Source organism: Orcinus orca, chromosome 14, assembly GCF_937001465.1.
Source record: "Orcinus orca chromosome 14, mOrcOrc1.1, whole genome shotgun sequence".
Classification (NCBI taxonomy): Eukaryota; Metazoa; Chordata; class Mammalia; order Artiodactyla; family Delphinidae; genus Orcinus; species Orcinus orca.
Window position 1 is genome coordinate 9,415,044 of NC_064572.1, and position 25,133 is coordinate 9,440,176.

Genomic DNA, 25,133 nt, shown 5'->3' on the forward strand with positions numbered 1-25,133 from the left:
CACTCAGGCAGACTCCTGCCCTGGCTGGCCGGTCTGCGTCTCTGCCCTTCCCGGCGTGCTGCTCACATGCTCTCCCCGCCGTCTCCATGCTTTTACTCAATGTCACCTTCTCAACGAAGCCTGCCCTGAGCACTCTGCAGCCCCACTCTGACCCCCTTCTCTTGATGTTGTGAAACAGCATGTCTGGTTGGGATATTCTGAGTTTGCAGTACTTATTCCAGGTGAACCAGTGAGATCTCTGCTCTGAAGGACCACATCCCCGTGACTAAACCCCCATGCTGGCACACGACCTGACTCATAGTAGGACCTGACAACACATACTTAACTGATTTATTTGGAGAAGAAACTTAGCACACCTTAACTTGTAGCTTAGGCAAGCACAGATCAATAAGAGATCAACTTCAACCGTTCCTTTCACTGTATGTATCTCTGTTTTAACTATCATCAACGAATTAACCAGAACTTTTGTTGTCATTTCCATCTAAATATTTGGTTTCTTTTTTTTTTTTTTAACAAAGAGAAAAGTACTAGATTTATTCAAGTGTTCTGTCAACATTTGTTGAGAAACTAGTACAGACAAATGCTATTCAAAGTACTAGAGGTACAGCATTGAGTAAGACCGACAGCATCCCAGTTCTTACGGAGCTTACCTTGTAGTGGGAATAAATAGACAATAACAAGCATATAAAACAAAGAAAAAAAACAGGTAGTGGTAAATGTTTTGATGAAAACAAAACAGAGTGGTCTGAGAGTGTGGATTAAGAGTAGCTTAATTATTCTTGAAAATTAATTACAGTGCCTTATTAAATAACTTCATGTGACTCCAACTGAAGCAGAATAATCAGTTTAATCATAGCCTTTTAATAATAGTCGTACTGATTCATTGATAAGGTGTGTTTTCCCCCATCGGAAAGGTCATCAGTTTGGCTTTTGTATCTTAGAGCAGCAGTATTTCCCAAAATGGGATCAATGAAGTACTGTAGTTCCTGGGAATATTTGGTTTCTTGATGAGGAATTTCAAGGTACTTTTTCCAGTTTCCAATACAGCCCCTGTCCCTCACCCCACGCATACATGTTGACCAAGGTGGGGTCCTGAGTGTCCCCCAGGTGGACACTCAGGGCTGAGAGCCAGGCAGCATGCTTTCCAGGTACCCCAACTTTTGGGTGTTCATGAGCCCTTCAGCACAAATTACCTTTGAAAATGAAGGTTGGAATAAAAAGAATGGTAAATATCACAATGGCCGTAATACCGGTGAGGACAGAAAGGGAACAACATCAGTAGGTTACCGCCACCATCCTCCAGAGGCATCTCTGCCGGCCGCTCTTCTGGTGCTGGAAGTCACATCTCGTTCGGGGATCACCTGCAGACCAAGGCACTTTCACCCCTCGCAGGAGGAGGAAACAGAGGGTGTCAGAGCTTGTCCCAAAGGTACCAGATCTCTTCTACATTAGCAAAGTGCCTCTTTGACCCATTGGGCCATACGAGTCATCTATTCCTTCAGTGTTCGGTGGTTATGAGGCACTGAGTTTACCTCTAGTAGAAGCTGATCTCACAGCTTTGGGAGCTGAGTAGTTGATGTCAGCTCACTGGCTGCATCCGGTTCCTGTTTGTTTTTCACCGGAAGGGTCTGTAATCCTCAGCTAGCATTGGTGAGGTTCTCTGGTTAAACCACAGGATGGGGTGTTCTTCTCTCTCTCACTCTTTCCCAAACTCCCAAACTCCCAAGCCTTTGGCTACCAGGTGGGAAAGGTGAAGGGCACAGAGCACAACGGGATCCACGCCAGGCACCGGTTAAGCTGCCTTTGAAAACACGTAGTGAAAGGCATCATACCCCAGATCCCCGGCTCCGACTCCGGCAGTGCCTGGAGGCCTCAGACCCCTTCCAACGCATCCCTCCAGGCAAGCCGTCCAATGGATTCGAGTGTTTTCCAAACATAGGATGTTATCATTACTAGCGGCTCAACTGTGATCCTTCGGGTTTGGGCTTTTAGTTGAGCAGTTCTGGGTTTTGTTCCATCTCTGACTCCAGTTGCATCAATTTTGGATTTTTGTTTTGCAGAAACCAGTGTGAAGGTGAATACTATGAAGTACATGGAAATGCTTGAGGATAAACTGCACAGGTAGGGATGGTAACTTCTTCATTACAGACTCCATGGCACGTCTGGATTCTTTATTATATCAGAATTTGGTGAAAGCAAAGAAAAAGGCTAGCCAATTTCTACAATAAATTAACAAAGAAAAACACAAAAAAGGAGTCCTTTGAATCCTGTAACAGAAGAAGCAGGTGCCGTACAGACATCTCCCAGAGCTTTTCTCTTTTTATAAAAAGTAAGTAGTAGATTAAGATGTTGAAAAGCGTCCGGGGAGATCACAAGATTGTTTTCATGTTTCCTAAGAAGAAGAAGAATCTTCCTTGGTATGTTAAATTCAGAATTCATGCCTTGGTCTGTCTTTCTCTTCTTTGAAATGTCTGAAGTGGATGTCATGGGTTTTGACCCAGCTTATCTACGTTTTAGAACAATATAAGAATGCACATCTTAGATTCTGTTTTGAATCCTGAATCAAAACAAGGGTGAAAAATCCTTGTGCCTTTTTTTTTAAACCCAATTAGGAATTCAGGTTTGAGAAACATTAGGGATGCTGCATCGTGTCAAGGTGTTTCTGGTTTTTGTGGACGTGTACTCGTGAAAATAAATCCCAGCCACCAGGATCTGTTCCTAATTAAGGAAAGTAGGAAAATGTACTATGTGCTTTGCTCCCTGGGACGCGTTTAGCTCTACGGAAAATGTTTTGCTACTACTTTGGAAATTGTTAAATAACTCTTTAAACAGGCTATGCCTTAAACCTTTGTCTGCCAGGGTAATGCCATCGGCTAAAATACCGCTTCTCCCTCAGCTGCCTAGCTGAGCCCTGCTCTACAGGGCAGGTGAGGTGCTGCAGGGTTGATTCTAATGCTTGGAAAGCAAGTTCTTCCAACCACTGACTGGTATTGCCCTGAGCCCTGTGCCCTAGATGTGGGGAGGAACCTCAACGAAGGTGGCCTGGAGCAGGTGTGGGGTGAGAGGGCTTGCAGGTAAGAGGCATCCTCTAAGGAAATGTCTCTCCTCCTTAGAAAGTAGGGCGCTCAGCTGGGTCAGGGGCACTGCCCGGAGGCTGGTGTCCTCCTCTACCACGTGTTCTGCCGGGGCAGGTTTCTGCACATCCCTCTTGATCTTAACTCTGCTTACTGTGTTTTAGCCGTAAGCATCCCACACGCCCTGCGTTCTGTTAGGTGAGTGGGTGGCAGGTTGGAGCTGTGAGACGTGGATATAGGTAGAGAAGTGCCCCTTTAAATAGCAGCTCTATCACTTATCAGCTACCTAACCTCAGGTAAGCGTTCACCTTCAATTTCTTGATCTGTGAAACAGAAGGGTGGGTACCTACCTTCCAGGTGTGTGCCTTTTATTATCCACTATATATAAAGCACCCTCATAGTCAGCTGTCAGCAAACCTTCGTCCCCTTCACCTCCTGCTGCTTCTGATCTTTGCTGTCCTGATCGTCAGAGCTGGCTGAACAGTCATGCCCAGAACTCATCCTTTTCCCTCCAAGCCAGGCCCCTGTGCTGTGTATGCAGTCCAGGGAACGCCACCCTCCCCCCACCTGTTGAGGGCCTCCCACCTGGTGCCTGTGTGGAACCAGGACTCAGGTTCACTGCGCTTTCCCTCATCTCCCCCTCGGAGTCAGTCTGTAGTCCTGCCACTTAGGCCCCTGTAAGCATCCTCCAGCCCACCTGCGTTCACCACGCTAGGGCGGGTCTGTCTTCTCTCACTGAATGACCGTGAGGGCTGCTTTCTCCATTTTTCTCCGTACAGTGTTGCCCTTTCCATTCCATTCTCCAGGTGATCTCCAGTGAGCATCTTAAAATGCGAATCTGGTCGTTGTGCATCCCCATCCCCTGAAGGATAAAACCTAAATGTCCCACTGCAGCTCATGCGTTCTTCCACGTGGCCTCTGTGGGTCCTTCGGAATCAACCATCACCGCCCGTCACTGCCCTACTCCAGTCCTACTGATTCTCGTATGTTTCTCAATGCCACTGTGGCTTTTTTCGAGAGAGAAACTCATTTAGGAGGGAAAATGGTCAAGGGATTATTGTTCTGGGAAGTATTAGGTTGAACCGTGTGAAATTACTGATATCAGACCATTTCGACCTAGAAAGATGGCACTCGTTTACGGTGCAACCCAAGATTTAGCGATCTGGAGTAATCTTCAGTAGGTCCGATGCTACGGCCCGAGACGGGCCAGTGTCCTTCCCCACGGCGCGCTGGCCCGTGCATGGATGTGCGGGCTTTCACCTCTCCCTTGCCATGTGCCCCTGGGGGCTTCTCCAAGCTCAGCCCTGACCAGCCCTCCATGTGTCTAAGCCTCGTGCGTCCTTCAAGTTTTAGTCTCCTCTTTGAAGCCTTCCATGACTCCCCAGGACTGAGTCATGTGCTTGCACTGAATTATTCTTCTTGCTTTCAAAGTGCTTCACGTCAGGTGTGGAAGATTATGTCTGTCTTGTTCAGGATGTATCCTCAGTGATTTGATAGGTCTGAACAGGGTAGGTGACAAACAATATTTGCTGAATGAATGATTGAATAGATGACTGAATGAATGCAGCCCATCTGTAGACAGCCCGGGCTCATTTCCATCACCTCTCCAGCCAGTGTGGTTGCGTGACTCACAAACGTTCGTTACTTGGGATCCGTCAACAGTCTCCGGGGACCAGGATGGTGGCTGGCCTATCCTCCAGGCTACTTCCTGAGGGCTCTTTCCATTGCTGTTTCAAGCTGTGAGGAGGTCTGCCTCAGATTTGTTTGAACTGACTGTGCTGGGACCACCCAAACAGAGAGGAGATAAGGCAGCAGGTTCTGTAAACCCTGGGCCGTGGGTAGAAGGGCAGACAGAGGCTGGGAACTGCTGCTCCCTGAGGTGCGCGCAGGGGGGTTATTGCTGCCTTGGAGCGGGAGGCCAGCCTGGAGGCGGCGGAAGTGTGGTGAGTGTCGGGCTCTCCTTCCTGGGACAGAACTGCCCTCCCCAGCAGGCCTTAGGCGTGATGGTGGCACGATGCTGCCTCAGTCATGTTTCTTTTCAAGAGGACCAACATCTTAAAACACAAAACCAGTTTTTAGCCCTTGGTGGTTGGCATCATGGTAGCTGCTCAATTAATATTGCGAGATGTTGACGAAAGCAAGGTGATAGATGCCGATGAAAATCTTTGTTATTTATTTGCACTGTCTGGAGCATCTCTGGGCCTTACGGGGGTTTAGAAGGAGAGTTGCTGAGAATTGACTAGAATGCTTATTTCCCGTTAGGAAGTTGTTGAGGACACACTTGATCATCAGTGCCACGGCGAGCTTTAGATCTGGCCAGTCATGATTTTGGAGACAAATCCAAATGACAACAATATCTTTGTTGAGCCCTGGAGACTCAAGTACTGAGACAAACTGGGGTGGGTTCAGTGTCTCCCTCTCGATCAAAAAAGTCAAATGAATTAGAAATTAGGAAGTAACTGATGCTATCAGCAGCTCAGAAGGATCTCCTGCACGGTACGGAACAAAAAAGTGGGCAGATATTAAATAGGGGCTTCTAGTATATAGTAAACAAAGATTTGCCTTTTAATAATCTGAGTTATATAAAAAAGGAAATTTCCCTCTAAGTTTGAATGTTCGTCAAAAAGGTTTTTATAAAACCTGATTTTTAAAACCAGGATTTTATTTGCTATCAAACAATGTTAAGGCTGCCAAATATTTGATGTACTTAAAAGTATCTCAATTATGTTATTTTATGTACTCAGGGTATCTATTCAGTCAAGTATAATTGTAAATAGATCAATAGTAAAATCGTTACTTGTAAATTACACCCATAAACTCTTTATTTCTTACACAGGAGAATAAATATAGACATATATACACCTATGCATGTATACATCCACTTCCACATGTATAAACACACAAACTTGCAATTGAAAAATAAACATTTCACAGTTACTCTATTTATTTTGAAAATTCCCCTTTTTAAAATTAATTTTTATTGGAGTAGAGCTGCTTTACCATGTTGTGTTAGTTTCTGCTGTACAGCAAAGTGAATCAGCTATACGTATACACATATCCCCTCTTTCTCAGGTTTCCTTCCCATTTAGGTCACCACAGAGCACTGAGTAGAGTTCCCTGTGCTCTACAGTATGTTTCATTAGTTGTCTATTTTATTTTATTTATTTATTTTTTTGGTACGGGGGCCTCTCACTGTTGTGGCCTCTCACTGTTGTGGCCTCTCCCGTTGCGGAGCACAGGCTCCAGACGCGCAGGCTCAGCAGCCATGGCTCACGGGCCCAGCCGCTCCGCGGCATGTGGGATCTTCCCGGACGGGGGCACGAACCCATGTCCCCTGCATCGGCAGGCGGACTCTCAACCACCGCGCCACCAGGGAAGCCCCTAGTTGTCTATTTTATACATACTATCAATAGTGTATATGTGTCGGTCCCAATGGAAAATTCCCCTTCAGTAACAAGGCATTGAATGGAAGTTCATGGATCGGGAGGAGGTGACGTTCTCTCCTTTACATCCAGCCTTACGATCAGGGAGTGACTTAGAGGCTGGGGAGAAGCTGGCTTATTATCTCTCTATCAGTGAGGGGCAGAGAAGCAACAGACCTCTGGCAAATACACCTTGTTCTCAAGAAGAAAATGAACCGATGGAAAAAATAATCCAAGTTGTAAGTTAGATGCATGTACGTTGCTTCTTGTTTCTACAAAGGAGTTGGGATTTGTGGATGTTTTCCCCCCGTTTCAGGGATGTCCCGCCTTCCCCTTATCTACAGCCAGAGAGCCCGGAGGGTGGCTGCGGTCAGTTACAAGGTCGTGATCATTCCACAGACCCACTCCCTCGCTGCTTTCCTTTCCATTCCCGCCGCTGCTACCTTTGACTTGAGTCAGTAAAGCATCTTACAGCCTCCCTCTTTCTGGGCTCACACGGTTTCAGCGCACTGTTCCCCTGCAGCCAGGACGACTTCGTTACCGTCCTGCTTACAATCCTTCTAGGCTCCTTTGCATCCACCATAAACCCCACGGTCCTCATCAGGCCCCCAGGCTCCCCGTGAAGGGGCTCCAGCCTACTGCCACCTCGTCTCTGGGGTCCCCACCCTCACTGGGTGCCCGGTGCCCCAGACTAGCCTGTGCTTTCAGTTCCTTAATTCACGCCCCCAGCAGCTCCTTTGGGGAGCCCTCCCCTTCCCAGCTCCTGGGTGCACGCTCACCTCACGGCTCAGCACCGTATCTTCTCTACAAAGCCTCTCTGGCTTCCTCCTGCTTCCTTCTTGGTTCTCACAGTAGGAGCCACTGACAACAGTCTGTTGCACTGACTTCTGTCTGCTTCCGTTGGACTGCGAGATCCTTGAGGATGCTCACTTGCTCTGTGTTCCAAGTGGCTGGCATGCTGTCTGGCACAATTTCAATAAAATTATATTTAATGCAAGAATGAATGGATAGGGCTTCCCTGGTGGCGCAGTGGTTGCAAGTCTGCCTGCCGATGCAGGGGACGCGGGTTCGTGCCCCGGTCCGGGAAGATCCCACATGCCGCGGAGCGGCTGGGCCCGTGAGCCATGGCCGCTGGGCCTGCGCGTCCGGAGCCTGTGCTCCACAACGGGAGAGGCCACAACAGTGAGAGGCCCGCGTACCGCCAAAAAAAAAAAAGAATGAATGGATAAATAGCCATTGTATCTTGAAATGTTATTTTCAACTGTTTGATTCAAAAAGTCAAGGCAGCCTAAGAAGATGTAATGCTCCAGAAATCCATTTGTCTTGACATCAGATCTCAGTGGGATATAATAGAAAAGGGAAAAAAAAAATCTACTCTTAAAGAGCTTTCTCCACTTCTTCTTACCCCCGAGGTTTATTGTTTCTGGAGGTAGTACTTAAGCCTGATATTTTGGCCCTGCTCATTTTTCCTTACAGCTGAACCTTGCTTGAATTTCTGTTTTTTCAATTATTATTATTTTTTGGTTATATTTGTTCACTTGTTTTATTTTTTAGATTCCACATAAAAGTGAAAACATATGGTATTTATCTTTCTCTGTCTGACTTAAATCACTAAGCATAATACCCCCCCAGGTCTATACATTTTGCAAACAGCAGAATTGCATTCTTTTTTATGGCTGAGTAATATTCCGTTGTATATAGAAGATGTGGTATTTATTTTCTCAAGTATTCGTATCCTCTGGTAGCCACTTTTCTCAAAGAGGCAAAAGGAATATTCAAAAGTCTTGTAGATGGGTTACACTGTTTACTGATCCTATGTTATATCTTGTGTCTAACCATTGTACCAGAGAAATTTATTACTGTCTAATGGCCAGCTCACATCTCTGGCTCGTGGGCACCAAGCCCTCCACCCTACGGCTCCATTTAAACTCACAGAGTATCTTGTATGCATGACTGATGGGAAAATTTCTCTTTTTTTTTCCTAGCATTTTTTTCTAAGGTTAAACATAAAAACTGCCACAAACTATAGGCACAGTTTAGTGGATTATAGGTGATTTCTGTTTCTTTGTGCTCTTCTGTATTTCTCAAGCGAGTTTTTTTGTTTGTTTTGGAATGTGCATCATACTTTCCTAATCAGAAAAGAAAACAGAAAAATCATTAAAGTCTGTTTTGACTATAGAAATAGAGACTTTCTCAGAGGTCTTCTTAGCTTTAGAGGAAACTATTAAAAACTCATTGGTCTTACCTGAAATTTACTTAGAGACATATATTTTTCTAAAGGTGATTTTGTTCTTTTTTTTTTTTAATTAAATGTTTAGTTTCTCATTATCTTGCAGTTTCAATATGGACAGCCTGCCAGGAAATGGTAGCTCAGGGGACTCACTGCTCAGTGACCAGCGGGGTGTAAGCAGGGAGGGAGAGCCATGGTGGCTGCTGCCTGGGCACCATCACCTTCCCAGCTGGTCTGTCTGGACGGCTTTGCCTTCAGCCCAGAAGCCAGCGGGGCCTGAGAGGCACACAGCTTCCTGGAGTTGAGAGTACTTGTTGGGCAGTGCTGTCCTGACCTTCTGTCTAAGTCGGCACAGTGTACCATATGGATGACATCAAGAGAGTAAGGCACCATTTCTCTGCCCAGAGGACGTGCCATCTAGAGTGGGAGCAGTGCGCTGCCCAGAGTGTGCCTCAGAGGTCAAGGTCTGTCCCCTCACCGAAGGTACCTGGAGCCGGTCAGTCATGACTACAAGCAAGTGTTGATGACCACCTGCCCACGATCTCAGGAAGATGGGAATTAGGGCTGAAGATGGGGTCCCTGGAACATTTGTTTCCAAGGCAGCTGCCTACGAGGCGGCCCACTAGGATGTGGGAAGAACATTTTAGAATTTCTGCTTTACTTTTTCATTTCACTCATTTAAGGTTTGTCCTTGAACCTGTTTTATATATGTGTATAGTAGTACATGCATACAATTTGTGAAACAAAAATCAGAGTGCATGGCTGTAATTTTCTCACTGATGAGACAGGGCTGACATTAACACTCGCTTATTTTCCGATGACTGAATCAGATGTCACGTGCAGCGTGTGACCAGCCTATGCAGCAGCTGTCTTTGTCTTCACGTCCACAGAGGAAAAAAAGGAGTTCATTGTCTAACAGAAGAGTTGGCACTCGTGCACAAAGATGAAAGAGGCAGAGACATGAAGAGGGAATGGGCAGAGTCACAAAAGGCACGGGGGAGAGGGAATTTACAGCGTGGAGCTATTGGTAACTTCAGGCCGGAATTCGCGAGCCTTGTTCGGGTGTGCGGCCCTTAAAAGCATAACAGCTGAAAGCCCAGGAGGCTGCTTCTCCCAGGGGTACATTCCAAACTTGACCGAGCTGTGCTTCCCGGCAGCCTGGAGGCTGCTCCCCAGCACCCCAACAGGAGTTTAACAATGACTAGAATTCTTTGGGATCCCACATAGAATGTTCTTTATTCCAAATTATGCCAGGCAATTGCGACGTTTCGGTGCACCTGGAACAATCCGTTTTCAACCCACATTGACCTTATTTCGAAAGCTGCCGGGGGAAGTGACTATAAGAAATGGCGGCCAGGAGATAAGCGACCAAGCGCGGGCGGACACCTGCTTCTGTTTTTCGCATTTGTATTGTATTGTTTTGCTGCTGACCCAGGCGTCCCTTCCCCCCTCTTAGGAGGCACGAGCCAGACACGTTAGTACCTCCCCAGACCACACTGCTTCTCTGGGAGCCCAGAGGCTCGCTTACCCCGTCTTCACAGCCTCAGCCCCGTTTTTTCTTCCTCTGCGTCTCAGAAAGGCAGATTCTCAGCTTCTTTCTTTTCCCTCCTCTGTTTGGCGTGACCCTCCTGCGGTCACCTCTGTTCTCAGCTGGGAGCTATTTGTATTTGTGCCAGCTCTCTCTGTCTCTCTGTCTCTCTCCCTGTCTCTCTCTCTGTCTCTCTCTGTGTGTGTCTCTCTGTCTCTGTCACTCTGTCTCTCTGTCTCTATCTCTGTCTTTCTATCTCTCTCTGTCTGTCTCTCTGTCTCTCTCTATCTCTCTCTTTCTGTCTCTCTGTCTCTCTCTGTCTCTGTCTCATTAGCAGAAGGAGACGTTTAGGATGCAGAGGCTGGAAGTACATCAGCCCTTTTCATCCCCTCCCGATAAGCCATCTCTCTACTGGGTTGACTCCTGTCTGTCCTTTCAGACTCTGTTGAGGAGGTATAGCCCACAGGGACTTCTCTGTCCTCTGGCTCCTGTCCTGTCTCCCGTCTGCTTCTCGCCTGCCCTTTGATCGCACTGTCTTGGGACATGAATTTTCCTTTTATGTCCCTGTTCTGCCTTCTCACCTCAATTGCCCACTCAGGGCTCAGTCCTTCCACCCAGGAGATACTGTGGCTTCATCCATTGTTGGTCTTTTGCCGCAAGTCCACATTTCCTTCTAAAACTGGATAAATTGATCCTACACATCATGTACACGAAAGCCTTTGTGAAAATATTCGTTGTTAGATTTTCCCACTTTTGAATATTGAAGCAATTTGGCTATACTGTCTAATTTTCCGGGGGAAACAAGGATCTAAAATACCATACTATTTTGAAATTCAAACTGATAAGAAATCTTAAAGCAGTTAATTCTACAAAGGTCTACATAACCATTAATTTAATATGTAACCATTGATTGTTCACATTTCATTTTTAATCTTATTTCATCTTATAACGGAAAATCCTTCAGTATACTTAAAATAATAATGGTTAAACATATAAAAATACATACTTACAGAAAAATAATACATAAAATACAAGAAGATGGCATGAATTTAGAAAGTAGGAAAAAAAGAAGGAAAAACAAGGGTAGGGAAAATATTGGTAACATTTGTATAGGGATTAGAGTCACCACCACAGCCGTTTTCTATTCTAGACATTAAGTATGACTGATATGTATATAAAACTAAGTAATGTTTGAAAAAGTTTATGTGAATGGTAGAATATATAATAAACTTCGGAGGTCTGCATTTGCGCTACCGTTCACTACAATACTTTCCATTCTCTAAGCACTCTAGTAATGAATTTTTACTCAGAAATAACTTTTTCCCCTGAAATGTTCAGTTCATGATGAGTATAGTTTCCGGAACACTTCAGTCCATTTAGAGAAGCCTACATGTAGTTTTTCAGAAAGAGAGAGTCGAGCTCTTGCCTCTAGAACCCCTGCAACTGCGCCAACTAGGCAAGTCTTTGCTTCAGGGCAAGAAAAGAAGCCGTTGCCTGCTGAATCCCACCTGGCCTTTATGTCCGGTCCACAAAGAGGGCTTGGAGTCCGCTGTTCCTTTCCAGGGATGCTGTGCAGCAGGGCCCAGACAGGGGAATTAAGATGAAGGGTCTCCCTCCTCCTAAGTTTTTAGCATTAAAAAAAAAAAAACCCTCAAACAAACAAATAATCTCTTTCCTGATGAATGTGGAGAACCTGAGACATTTAGATAAAATGCAGGCTCTGGAATCAAGTTGCCTGGATTCATGTGTGGCCAATTAAAATAGACCAATAACAGAGCAAGGATAAAGAATGTTTCCCATATACAAAAAGAACTTAATAAATGCTAGCTATTATTACCTTAGTAGCAGCTATGGCATCATGAAAATGATGAAATCAAAATATCTACTTTTCAAAAAATCCTTACTTTATAAAACCAGAAGAGAATCTCTTATCCTCCTGGTGAAAGTATGGGGAGAGAAGAGATGTTTGCTTGGAGCTTGGAGCCTCCACTGAAGGGCTGCGAAACCTGGTTGATTATTTAAGCTCTTAGCTTTCTCCTCTGCCTGCCCTTCGACCAGCTGTTAGCACCTCCTGCAGAGGCTGGAAAGGGAGAGAGGTGAGGAAATTGAGTTCTTGTGAATGGCTGACGGTTAGGGCTTCCCACGATTTCTGTGACCAAAGGGCTAGGATCCTTCCACCACTCTTCTGCCTTTAGAAGCAACCTGGCTGGTTTGGGGGGTGTTTGAGACCAAGAAAGTTCTGGGCTTCAGGCTCCAGAGCTCAGGTGCTGGGAGGGATTTATCATCTCTTCTGCGATTCATGGAGCTTCAAAGCCCTTCATCTTGACTGTCACTGGAGCTCAGAGAGAGAGAGAGCATTTTGGGGAGAAAGTAACTCCAATATATTTGCTTCTCTCCCTCTGCAATTTTCCTTTGAGAGAGTAAAAATGTTGCTCTAGAGAAGAGGGTGGCAGAAGGAAAGAAGAGGAAGGATTAGTCAGAAACCCTTTGGGTTTGCCTGGTGAGGGACTTCAGAGAGGGGAGAGGTCTTCCCGACGTGTGATGGGAAGAATTTAGGTAGCATGAGCCATGTGGTTGGCACAGGAGAAGACAGATTTTTTAGAAAAAATTTAAAGTATTTATTTATTTATTTTAAAATTGAAACGTAGTTGATTTACAATGTGTTAGTTTCAGGTGTATAGCAAATTGATTCAGTTTTATATATATATGTATATATATTCATTTTCAGATTCTTTTCCATTATATATTATTACAAGATATTGACTATAGTTCCCTGTGCTGTACAGTAGGTCCTTATTGGTTATCTATTTCATATATAGTAGTGTGTATCTTTTAATCCCAAGTTCCTGATTTATCCCTCCCCCACTTTCCCCTTTGGTAACTATATGTTTGTTTTCTATGTCTGTTAGTCTATTTCTGTTTTGTAAATAAGTTCATTTGTATCCTTTTTTTTTAGATTCCACGTATAAGTGATATCATATGATATTTTTCTTTCTCTGTCTGACTTCACTTAATATGATAATCTCTAGGTCCATCCATGTTGCTGCAAATAGCATGATTTCATTCTTTTTTATGGCTGAGTAGGATTCCATCGCATATCCGTACCACATCTTCTTTATCCATTCATCTGTCAATGGGCATTTAAGTTGCTTCCATGTCTTGGCTATTGTAAATAGTGCTGCTATGAACATAGGGGTGTAGGTACCTTTTTGAATTATAATTTTGTCCAGATACATGCCCAGGAGTGGGATTGCTGGGTCATATGGTAACTCTGTTTTGCTGGGTCATATGGTAACTCTAGTAAGGAACCTCCATACTGTTCTCCATAGTGACTGTACCAATTTACATTCCCACCAACAGTGTAGGAGGGCTCCCTTTTCTCCACACCCTCTCCAGCATTTATTATTTGTAGACTTTCTGACCAGTGAGAGGTGACACCTCACTGCAGTTTTGATTTGCATTTCTCCGATAATTTGCGGTATTGAGCATCTCTTTATGTGCCTGTTGGCCATCTGTATGTGAGAAGACAGATTTTTGACTGCAGCATCAGAACTAAAAGCGTGGACCAAAGGTCTTGGTCACCTGGCATCATTTTCTGTCACTGATATTTCAACCCTTCATCGGATGTGGGACTGTTCTGAAAAGATGGCCTGAAAAATAAAAAAGATGGCCGTGATCTTGTCTAATAGCAAATAGGAGATTGACTATTAAAACAGAAGGCTCTGCTGACAGACTCCCCTGTGGTTTGTCCAGTTCCTCCCAAAGCGTGTGTTTTAAAGCAATGATATGATCATTCTGCCCACTGAGATCAATTAAGAAATCAACCAATATTTAAGGAGGCCTGAGGCCTGGCAAGATGCCCAGGGATTCCTGTTTCTTTACTCCATTTGGTTTAGGTGGTGGAAAGCCATTCCATTGCAATTACTATGTAAACCTGGACTTGGGGAGGCCGTCGAGTGGACGTTCTGTCCACTGTGCTCTGGGGGCCCGTGTGCCCTTGTCCCCCAGATATGCCAGTGTGCTTCACGATGTGCCTGTTTCAAGGGGCCTGTCACATTCTTAAAAAGGCGATTATGACTAATCAATACGGAATGTCCAAACTAAGATGATTTTTTATTATTATTATTTTTTTGCGTTACGCGGGCCTCTCGCTGTTGTGGCCTCTCCCGTTGCGGAGCACAGGCTCCAGACACGCAGGCTCAGCGGCCATGGCTCACGGGCCCAGCCGCTCCGCGGCATGTGGGATCTTCCCGGACCGGGGCACGAACCCGTGTCCCCTGCATCAGCAGGCGGACCCTCAGCCACTGCACCACCAGGGAAGCCCTAAGATGATTTTTACAAGCTCGAGAGAAACCATATAGCTTGAGTGTTTTTGATGCATTTTGGCAGGGAGTTGAGAAATCTTAAAGAAAAATTAATTGCTGTATCAATGGAAACCCCAGCAGGTAGATATCCAATTTGTCATTAATTAAAATGAGAAGACGTTTAACGATTTAAGGAAGCGTTGTCAAGATTGTGTGATAGTTTAATTTGCTAACATGGGATGAACCTGTTAGCTTCAGACGCATGATTAATAGAAGTAGAGCTCCTCCTGGAATTTCTGCGATGCTCACTTTCAGTGTGCAGTCATTTTTAAGACTCTGCTCAGTGCTCTTAGCTCACGTAAAGTGAGGTGACAGGTCTGCAGCATCCTTGGCTAATGTAGGGTAGACGAAATATTACACACAACATTGTCTGCGACTCATTTTTGCTCCTTTTCTCCTCCTCACTCCCCGACCCCGCATCCCTCCCTCCCAGCACCCTGAGTCGTACAGCAGCTGTGCAAACATTAGCTGCAAAGCGGCAAGCACTGAGTTGCAGACGCTCTCTGTGCTGTGCTGTGTCCCCTTCTATCAGGGAGCTCACCCCAGGGTAGGTTCTAAATCCCTGATCACAAACACCTCAGGGAGGAAAGCAGTGTTTTCCTTCTGTGGCTGCTAATGTAAAGATGCCATTTCTTGAGCTGGAAGAATTTTCTGTGATTGCATTCTATGCTAAGCCTCAAAAGATAATTTTGTAGCTCTCATTCATCACCCAACAGGGCCTTTTAGGGGTGCTTCTTTTTTGTTTTTTAAATTTTATTGACGTATAGGTGATTTACAATGTTGTGTTAATTTCTGCTGTACAGCAAAGTGACTCAGTTATATCTATATTCTTTTTTCATATTCTTTTCCATTATGGTTTATCACAGGGTATTGAATATAGTTCCCTGTGCTCTACAGTAGGACCTTGTTGTTTATCCATCTTATATATAATAGTTTGCATTTGCGAACCCCAACCTCCCCATCCTTCCCTCCCCCAGCCTCTCCTCCCCCTTGGCAACCACAAGTCTGTTCTCAATGTCTGTGAGTCTGTTTCTATTTCATAGATACGTTCATTTGTGTCATATTTTAGATCCCACATATAACTGATACCGTATGATATTTGTCTTTCTCTTTCTGATTTACTTCGCTTAGTAGGGTCATCTCTAGGTCCATCCATGTTGCTGCAAATGGCATTATTTCCTTCTTTTTAATGGCTGAGTAATATTCCATTGTGTATGTATACCACATCTTCTTTATCCATTCATCTGTCGATGGACATTTAGGTTGCTTCCACGTCTTGGCTATTGTGAATAGTGCTGCAATGAATATTGGGGTGCGTGTGTCTTTTCTCACAGATACATTTTAGAGGATTGTGATAATTAGGATTGAGACTGACTGGAGACGTTCTTCAAATGTTTGTAGGAATGACATGCAATGCTGATATATATCAGTAGCTGACCCTTATTAAGAGATATTGTATGCAGGTAATCCACGAAACACTTTAGATGGATTGTTTCACTGAAGCCTCCCAACCTCAGGCTCTGTTATTATCTGAATATATAAGGGGGCTGAGGCTGGCAGAGATCAAGCACCTTCCCTCAGGTGCCCCAGGGACTACTGTGTGGGTGTGTAATCTGTCTGTCTCAAACCCCCTCAGCGCCACGTTCTCCAAGACTAACGTTACCACAACGTTCTGGAGTTGGGTGTGGGACAGAGGTATGAAACTTGAAAACTGTGTCTTAAGAATGAACTTTTTGATTTAAATTCCCTTAGTAAGACATTATTTAAAAAAATCCAAATTATTGTGGAAATTTTCAAACACGTGCAAAACTAGAGAACTTATAACGAACCCCCATGTGCACATCTCACCAAGTCAACAATTTTCAGTACATGGCTGGACTGATTGCAGCTGTACGCCCCTCCACTTCCCCACTGTACTAGTTTCCCATCACTGCTGAAACAGAGAGCCGTGAACAACTTGAAACAACACAGATCTATGTCTTCCAGTTCTGGAGTCCAGAGGTCTGATGTGGGTCTCGCTGGGCTACAGTCAAGGTGTTGGCAGGGCTGCTTCCTTCTGGAGGCTCCAGGGCAGGATCTGCTTCATTAGCTTCTTCAGCTGCTAGTGGCCAGCTGGAACCCTTGGCTCGTGGCCTCTTTCTCCATCTTCAGAGCACATCACTCCAGTCTCTGCTTCTGCATCACCTTCTCCTCTGACTCTGACCCTGCTCCCTCCCTCTCACAAGGACCATTGGATGACGTCATTGGGCTGCCCAGAAAATCCAGGGTAATCTCCCCATCCCCAAATCCTGAACTTAATTATATCTGTAAAGTCCCCTTTGCATATAAGGTAACATTCATGGGTCCTGAATATTAAGGCATGGACATCTTTGGGGAGCCGTTATTCAGCCTACCACACCCACCCTGCCCCCCACAGGAATATTTTGAAGTGAATCTCGTTTTATTTAACCCATGAATATGTCAACACATATCTTCAAAAAGGTAAAGACTTAAAAAAAATAACCGTCATACCATTATCACACCTAAAAACATTAACAAGACTTTCTTCCTATCATCAGATATCCAATTTTCCCAAACTGTCTCATAATTTTATGTTGACACGTGGCTTATTCACATCAAGAAATGTGTCAGGGCTCTTTAACCTACGGGTTCCTACTCCTTTTACTTCACTTTCTTGTTGTTGAATTAACCAGTATTTTTGTCCTGCAGAGTTTGGCTACTTGTGTCCTTGTGCTCATCGACATGTTTCTTTTTCCCATGTATTTCCTATAAACTGGTAGTTAGATCTATAGGTTTGATTGCACTGAGGTTTGATTTTATTGTCACAGTGCTTCACCGATAGCGTCGTTACTTTCTACATAAGGAAGCCAATATTATCTGTTCTTTCTCTCCTGTGGTGTTGAGATTGGTTGTTGGGTTCAGGACTGGGAGACCTGCCCTCTTTGTATCAGATTTTCCATCAGCTTTTTATACCTAAATTGGTCATTATTGACTAGACTTATTATTTCATTTGTGGATTGTGAAATAGTCATATTCTAATTCCATCACAGTCATCCTTTTTTTACATAAAATTCTTCTATAAGAAAAGAAATTTCTTCAGGTTATTTCAAAGAGGGTCTGTGGGTTTGTGAGACAGGGAGCTCTTAATGCTATGACCAAAGATTAAAATTCTCCATAGGATGTCACAGGCACTCAGTAGTGCCGCTTTCCTGAAGAGATGAAAGATACAGACACTCAGTTTCACTCATAATAATCCATGATTCGTGATGTGAGAAAGTAAGCAAATGTCTCAGAGTTTAAAAACAAAGTTTCCTTCAACATCTGTTTCATTGTCCTGAGTCATGATCGACAAAAGAACGAAATGTTGGATTCTTTCTCTTTATGCACCTGTTTCAGAATAATAATTGGTTTTCTAGAATCCTCTAAAGGTGAACAGAAAGAGTGTGTGTGTGTGTGTGTGCGTGTAGCATTACGAAGTCATGGATTTTTAACATATTTGCTATGTTTCAATTCTTTGCAGAAAGTGTCCTTTTTCAAATTTTCCCATCTTTGGCAGAGATCCCTTTCAAATTGGCCCCTGAATCTTTTAACATCAACCTAAATGCTTCCTTGTTTTCTGATTGAACAAGGTGTTTCAGGCTCATCTTGCACATTTCATGGCCCAGATCTAGAATCGGCATTTTCTGCAAGGAGCTCTTATTATTTTTAGTAGGAAATGATACTTAGAGACCACAGACTGGGCCCTGGGGGTGCTCACAGCTACTGGATTATCATTATTTTTGAACTTTTCAGTAGACAGAGCTAGGATTTTTTCTTTCAGACAAATTATATCACAGATTCACACTGTTATTTCCAGTTCAAATTCAGGGTTACATAGTTTTACTTCTTTGATTTTATACAGGTATTTCTTTTCTCTTATGCTGAAAAATTTTATTCCTTATATCGTTAAAAGAATTCTATACCTATCTATATATTTATCTATCTCTATTATGAAATATATTTGATTACATGTACGTAGTATATCTGACTATATATACGTGTATATATATTATATTATATTTGGTATATCCATTTTGTGTATGGTTTCAGAATAATAATACTGACATTTTTATTAATAATATGGTAACTGAAAACAACCTAAGACTTCTTTGCAGTTCTTTTTGTTCTTAGGATATATCCCACCAGGGATGCACAGTTAAATTACAGAGGTTTAAAGTCACTTTAATTAACTCCCCTGGGTGTAGTTCAACCATCAACTCAATGCATAGTTAGCTCAATGCACAGTAGGCTCACCTCTATTATTTTGCCTTTTATTTTAGTGGTTGCTTCTTCTTTTTTTTTTTAACATCTTTATTGGGGTATAATTGCTTTACAATGGTGTGTTAGTTTCTGCTTTATAACAAAGTGAGTGGTTACTTCTTTTAGCAACACAAACAAATATATAACACAAACTTTATGGTTCAAAGTTCAATGTACAAAACAAGGTGCAATCAGAAAAGTATAGCTGTCTTTCCCTCTCTTCAGCCTTTTCCTGACCTTCTCCTACAGGAAACCATTTTAATTCAATTTTGCTTTACCCTTCCACTGCTTTTTAACGACATAGCCATATATATTTATATCCTCTCTTAGACGAAAGGTGCAGTACTACACACGCTGTTCTACACCTGCCAAGATGACTTGTGAATGTAAAATTCCCTGAGAATAGGAAATAGAACCCACATATTGTAGTGTTAAGCCAGCAGTCCATTTAATCAGAAAGGGGTCAAGCCCTCAAGAGCTGGGAGCCAGACTCCTCTAGATTTCAACTTTGCAGAGCTCTGTTTGCGACCCATTCTGTGCTGACATTTTTATTTTCTTCCTCATACTTAGCTTGTACCACCCCCAAGATCTCCCAGGACTCACAACAGTTATAATTAATTGCAAATACTGATTCTGGAAATACCTTTTTTTTTTTAACCAGGTAGCTTGTCAAAAATATTTTTCTATGTTACTACATGACAATTCTAACCACGGTTTTAATAGTAATTAACATTCAATAAGTACACATATTACAATTTGCTTAACCCTATTTCATTGAAGGGCATTTTGTTGTTTTCCACCTGTTTTTGTTATATGGCAAATTTAAAAATTAATTTCTCTTTGCTCAAGAGCCTTGAATTATTGAACTGATGGGGCTGACACCCTTACCTAACAGACACCTGTGTTCTTTCCTCGGGTCCTTGTTTCCAGGGGTGGAAGTGTATGGAACGATGTAGCTCTTCCCAAAGAAAGTCTTTTTTCTTAACACTTTCGAAAGAAGGAAAATACAAAACATACACAGGATGAAAATAGACAGGAGGAGGACCTTTAAACAGAACAAAAACCTTTGTGAAAAATTCTCACTTCTGTTTTTTTTCCAAAGAAAAATTTTTATACGAGGTACATGCAAAATGTGTCATATTAGATTGAATACGTGAATGATGATAAAGACTGTGACTTGGGTCAGATGAGTCTCTTAGAGCCTGCTAGCGGGACAGGATCTTAGACTACCCCAAGGCAGGTTTTCCAGGTCCGAGAACTCACATCGATCCTCAACCAGGAGGCTATCAGTTGTTCATCATTCATCGTTCCCCATACTTGTTCAATGCCTTACCTGAAGCCTCAGAGAACTGAGGAGCTTACGCGTTTCTTTTGATAAGATGAGGAAAAGACAGCATAGGTTTATATTAAAAAGTTTCAGATGTTTTCTGGAGTAGAGGAGGTGAGAGCAGGAGATTATCAAGTGATCCCACGGTTGCCAATGTAGGGCGGAGAGTTTGAGCTGCCCCCTTCCAGAATCTCAGCGGGGAGAGCCCCTGTGAGGGGGCTCCGGGACGGGGGTGGCCTGGCTTATTCATGGGGCCAGGGAGAACCAGTGTGAACAGGCAGAAGGGTTGCTGTGCCTAGATGGGCAGTGCAGCTTGTCACGCAGCACAGAGCCAGCATAGGGGGGCCTTAGAAGGGAGACAAATACGTTTAGCTGGATAAAACAAGTAACGACTGGTCTGTAAAGAAGAGGGGAGGGCTCAATGAAAAGCAGTGTTTTAGAAAAACTGGTTGTCAACGCTATTCAGAATAGATTGAAAAAGAGAAGGAACTTGGAATTAGAGAGGCCAGTAAGGAGGCGATGGAGCTAATAAAGTCCTGAGTTCATAGAGACAGGACTGATGTACGGAGAATGATGAAACTACAGGAGAAGAGAGAGTAGAAGGAAGGACACATTTAAAGAAAATAATCTATGAGTGTGGGAAGTAACAGACAGTGGTGCTTCCAGGACTTGAGGCAGCAGTGACTGGGAGAATGGGTGATAGAAGCAGTTCATTAGATCAGGAGCATTATAGCTGGGAACCAGGTTCCTCCTTTTTTTTTTTTTTTAAACCTTTCTTATTCTTCCTTCTCATCTTTTTAATACAACTCTCTATCAAGTGCTTTCATATCTGACAACTGTTCCCTGGGGCTCTAGTAGTAAACAATACAAGCACAGTCTTTGCTGTCACGGAACTTGCATTTAATTAGGGAAGGAGGCGGAAGAAAGAATAAGATAATTCATGCAGTGATAAGTGCTGTGAAGAAAGTGAAACAGGCCCATGTGCTGGATGGTGACTGAGGTTTGTAGGGCCTGGGTTGGAAAACTGCAGGTTGCAAACTCTGGAAAGTGACTCAGAGGAAGCAGCCATGTGAAGGCTTGGTGGCATTTCAGGACATTCTGGAAAATGAAAAAAAAATCTTAAGACAAGGACCAACTTGGAGAGCATGAAACAAAAAGAAGGCTGAGGGTACCAGATGGTTCCCAGTAAGGGCAAGGAGATGAGGACAGAGAGTGTTTCAGTCAGGGTCTAATCAGGAGACAGAACCCAAACAAGTAACTTGAACACGGATAGCATAATACAAAGAATTATTCATTACAACAAACGATTGGAGTAATGGAGGATCCACCAGGAAGAAGTAAAGAGAACTTAGCCACCACCCACAGGGCTAAGATCGGGACCCCCCTGCCCCCAGGCTAAGATGCAGACCTCCTTAAAGAGGGCATGACGATGCTGTCTGGAGTGCTGAGTTCTGCACCAGTGCACCTGCCGGCAGGCGTCTACCTGGAACTTTCTGGGACCCACCTTCCAGGGTTCCAAAGAAGATTATTCATGGGGAGTTGTCTCACCAGAGGCAGTCTGCTAACGAAGGGCTTGAAGGAGTTTGCAGGGAAACGGTTGGCTCCTGGGAGCCGCTGACACGCAGGTGCCGGAGCAGCTGTGCGTGCTGCAGAGGCTTGTGTAGGAGAAGCCGTCCACACAGCAGGAGCCAGACGCGGGGGAAGCTGTGTGTGAAGCATCCTTGTTCAGCAGAAGCCACGGAAGCCGAGCGCTGGGGAAACCAGCCCCACGGCAAGAGCTGGGAATTGGGAAACCACAGGTGCTCCGGGAGCTGGGCGCTGCAGCAGCTGTGTGTGCGCTGGGGGCAGGGTCTAGGCAAGCCATCCCCTTAGGAGGCTGCTGAGAGCACACTGGAACAAGGAAGGAAACTGCCTCCTCTTAGAAAGGCTCCCCCCGTCCCTCTACCGACAAAGGAGAATTTTTTAAAGGGCCCAGCTAAATGTTTGCCAAGCAGGCAGTGAGGCATAGATTTGGAGCTGAGAGGCAGTGAACTCATAACTGGCACACAGAGCCCTGATCCCGGAGGGCCTTGTAATGCAGGTGATGGCGGTGATGACAGCAGAAGTATTGGTAGTTGTACCCATCACGCCCAGGCATTGTTCTTAGCGCTTTATGTATTTTAACTCATTTTATCTTCACAATCCAGTGAGGCAGATGCTGTCATTATCCCCGCTTTACAGACGGGGTGACTGAGGCATAGAGAGGTGAAGTCACTTGCCCACAGTCACATGCTCGTGAGGGGCGGGGCCAGGATTCAAACCTGAGCAGCCTGGCCCCGAGTCTGCCTGACAGACTCAAGTCATTACTGATCTTTGAACAAACAGATAAATCTGTCAGGAGAGATAAGTACTTAAAAGAACTTTGCAGTCAACCCTTCTGTGATTAAACCAGCCACCTCTATTTTATATATTGTATAAATGCTGTCATTTTAATTACTTCTAAAGTAAGTTACACATGTACCAGGGCACATAGAACAGGATGTGCGGGGAAGGTGAAGAAATCGGGTGATGTGATTAAAATACTAGAAAATAGCGTTTTGAGTGTGGTTTGATGGATTGGGGGCTCCTTGAGCATAACAAAACCAGAGAAAAGGGGGAAAGTGCAAAATTACTGTTATGGGTGTGAAGAAATGTCACCCAGAAGATCTTGACAATGTTTCTCTCATCACTGTTGGGTGGGGAGGGGACAGAGCCATGGTCCCCGTGGATGGGCTTGTGGGATGGGAATGTGTAGCATTCACGGGGCACCCGACACCGGGCTGGGTGGGCAGGGAAGGGAGACCTGCCCTGTCTTGTGGCTGAGACACGGCTGCTTCTTGAGGTCTAAGGCAGCGTGGTAGTGCCCGCTGGTTCTGCACGTGGAGGGGGGTCAAGGGAAGGTGGCAAGAAGAGGTAGCACATGAGCTGGGTGAAGAGCTGGAAGACGCTGTCGGTTCAGGGCCAGTGTCTGGCCAGGACCCGGACCGATGGGGGTTTGGGAAGAAGGACGATACGCGGCCAAGAAGATGGTTCTGGGTCACATGATCTAATCCAGGCCTCCTCTATCCTTTCTACTTTAGTGACCTTGGGAAATTATTTAATCTAAGTTTCAGTTTTCTTGTTTATAAAAAGAAAGATAATAGAAATGTTCCTCACAGAGCTGTTGCACAGATTAAATGAGATACGTGAAGCCTGTTTTCACCGGCGATGGCACGTGCTCAGTAAATGTTTGTTGCCATTACTATTACTATTTGCAATAATAATATTATTTATAACATAATAATAATTATAATTACTATTGCTATTATTATTGAAAAAGGCTGGATATTAGAGTCCGGGAAAGAATAATAAGGATTCGATAAAAAAGTGTTTCATGACACATATGTGCATGTGTGTGTATGTATATAGAATTTTTAACTAGTTTTCAGTTGAAACCTTTGTTTTTGTGCCAGGCAGCCTAGGGAAATGCTCAGTTTTGCCCATGATAATGAATGCCCATGTTGTCACCATTTACAACAACTACGATTATTCTTGTCATCTCAAGGGAAATGTTCCTAGATCTGCACAAAAAATGGGCAAAGATCTACCACCAAAAAATGACCTAAGAGTAAGAGTGGCTTTGTGGGTCTTAGGCAGTGTATTTGAGAGTAGTCAAACGAGTCCCCGTGTGTTTGGTTTGGTTTCGGTATAGGATAGGAAATCGCGTTTCCCAGGTGGAGAAGGGAGACTAAATATTTCTCATAAAATGAGTGAGACTCTGGCGCCATCAGGTCATGGGTTTTGTCATCGGGATGGCATTCAGTCTCGGCTCCTCCAACTAGCTAGCCGGGCGACTGAGCAAACAACAGAAGCTCGAGTCTCTGCGCCGATCTGTAAAGTTGAGAGCATCATCGTAGTAATACTCACCTCATGGTGAAATCGTACAACAGAATGAAATAATGCGTGAAAACTGCCTAGAGCCCCACCAGGCACAGAGAGGGTGATACACGCAGGTCTCCTCCTCACGCAGCATCCCTGTTCCCAGCCTTCCCCCCTGGGGATCTCCAGTTCTAATGGCCCACTTTGGATGAAGCTGCCATGTTTATACGGACCTTGAGCCAGATAGTAATTGGAAATTCGATGGATAGGTAAGTGGTATAGGGGAACGGGCTTTCAGGGTGTCATATAAAGTCAGAGGAATCTCACACTCTCCTCTCTACCTGCACCTCTCAGTGTCCATTCTATTCTTTTATGACAAATGTACTTCCTGCAGCAGTAGTGTTCTCACCAGGGGCTGAAGGAATTGACGGCATTATTTCTTTAGAATGAGCCATAAAATCCCTTTGTTCAGAGGGATTGTAAGTCCGGCATCCTTCAGATTAGATAATGTACGTTCGATATCAGTAGGAAAGAAACAGAGAAGTAAATATTTGCTACAAAATGTCTTTCTGTTGTCTTAAAAACTAGTTAATTTCCTGCACCTGACAAGTCAGTTCCCTGCCACACCCGCCTCCCCTTTGGAGGCAAAGAGAAAACAATCCCCTACGGCAAGGAACCTGTCACTTGGGAATCCAGGGGAGATAATGTGACCACAGTGCAGTGGCAGTGAATACTGATAAGGATGTGACAGGCCGTGCTTAAAGTTTGGGGTCACATTCCAATGACTGGCTGAGAGATGAAAAGAAAACAAAACATTAATCCCCCTCTTGGAATCTCGTGCAGATTCACTTAGTGGTTGCTTGGAGCTCAGCAGTCTGTCTCTTTCTTTCCACATTAATAATCGGAATCACATATCCATTATGGGTTTTCAGCAACAGTGTAATTGCTTCCCCTTCCTTCTTTCCTGGGACGGTGGGTCTGATGGTGAGAAAGGGCAGTTGTGTAATCGTTCT

The 25,133-nt window shown here is 44.2% G+C and overlaps 1 protein-coding gene and 1 non-coding gene across 3 annotated transcripts in view; both read left to right on the top strand.

Moving 5' to 3' along the window:
* The window catches only part of DISC1 (DISC1 scaffold protein), a 352,385-nt gene that overhangs the window by 276,427 nt on the left and 50,825 nt on the right, over nt 1-25,133 (top strand). For both annotated transcript variants that reach the window (XM_049696800.1, XM_004281592.3), the window contains exon 10: nt 2,061-2,121. In XM_049696800.1, the coding sequence (XP_049552757.1) occupies nt 2,061-2,121 (61 nt within the window). The remainder of the gene's footprint in view (nt 1-2,060; nt 2,122-25,133) is intronic.
* Nucleotides 17,717-17,843, top strand: LOC117197341 (small nucleolar RNA SNORA25). The gene has a single exon (XR_004477916.1). It is a non-coding gene; the product is annotated as a small nucleolar RNA SNORA25 (small nucleolar RNA).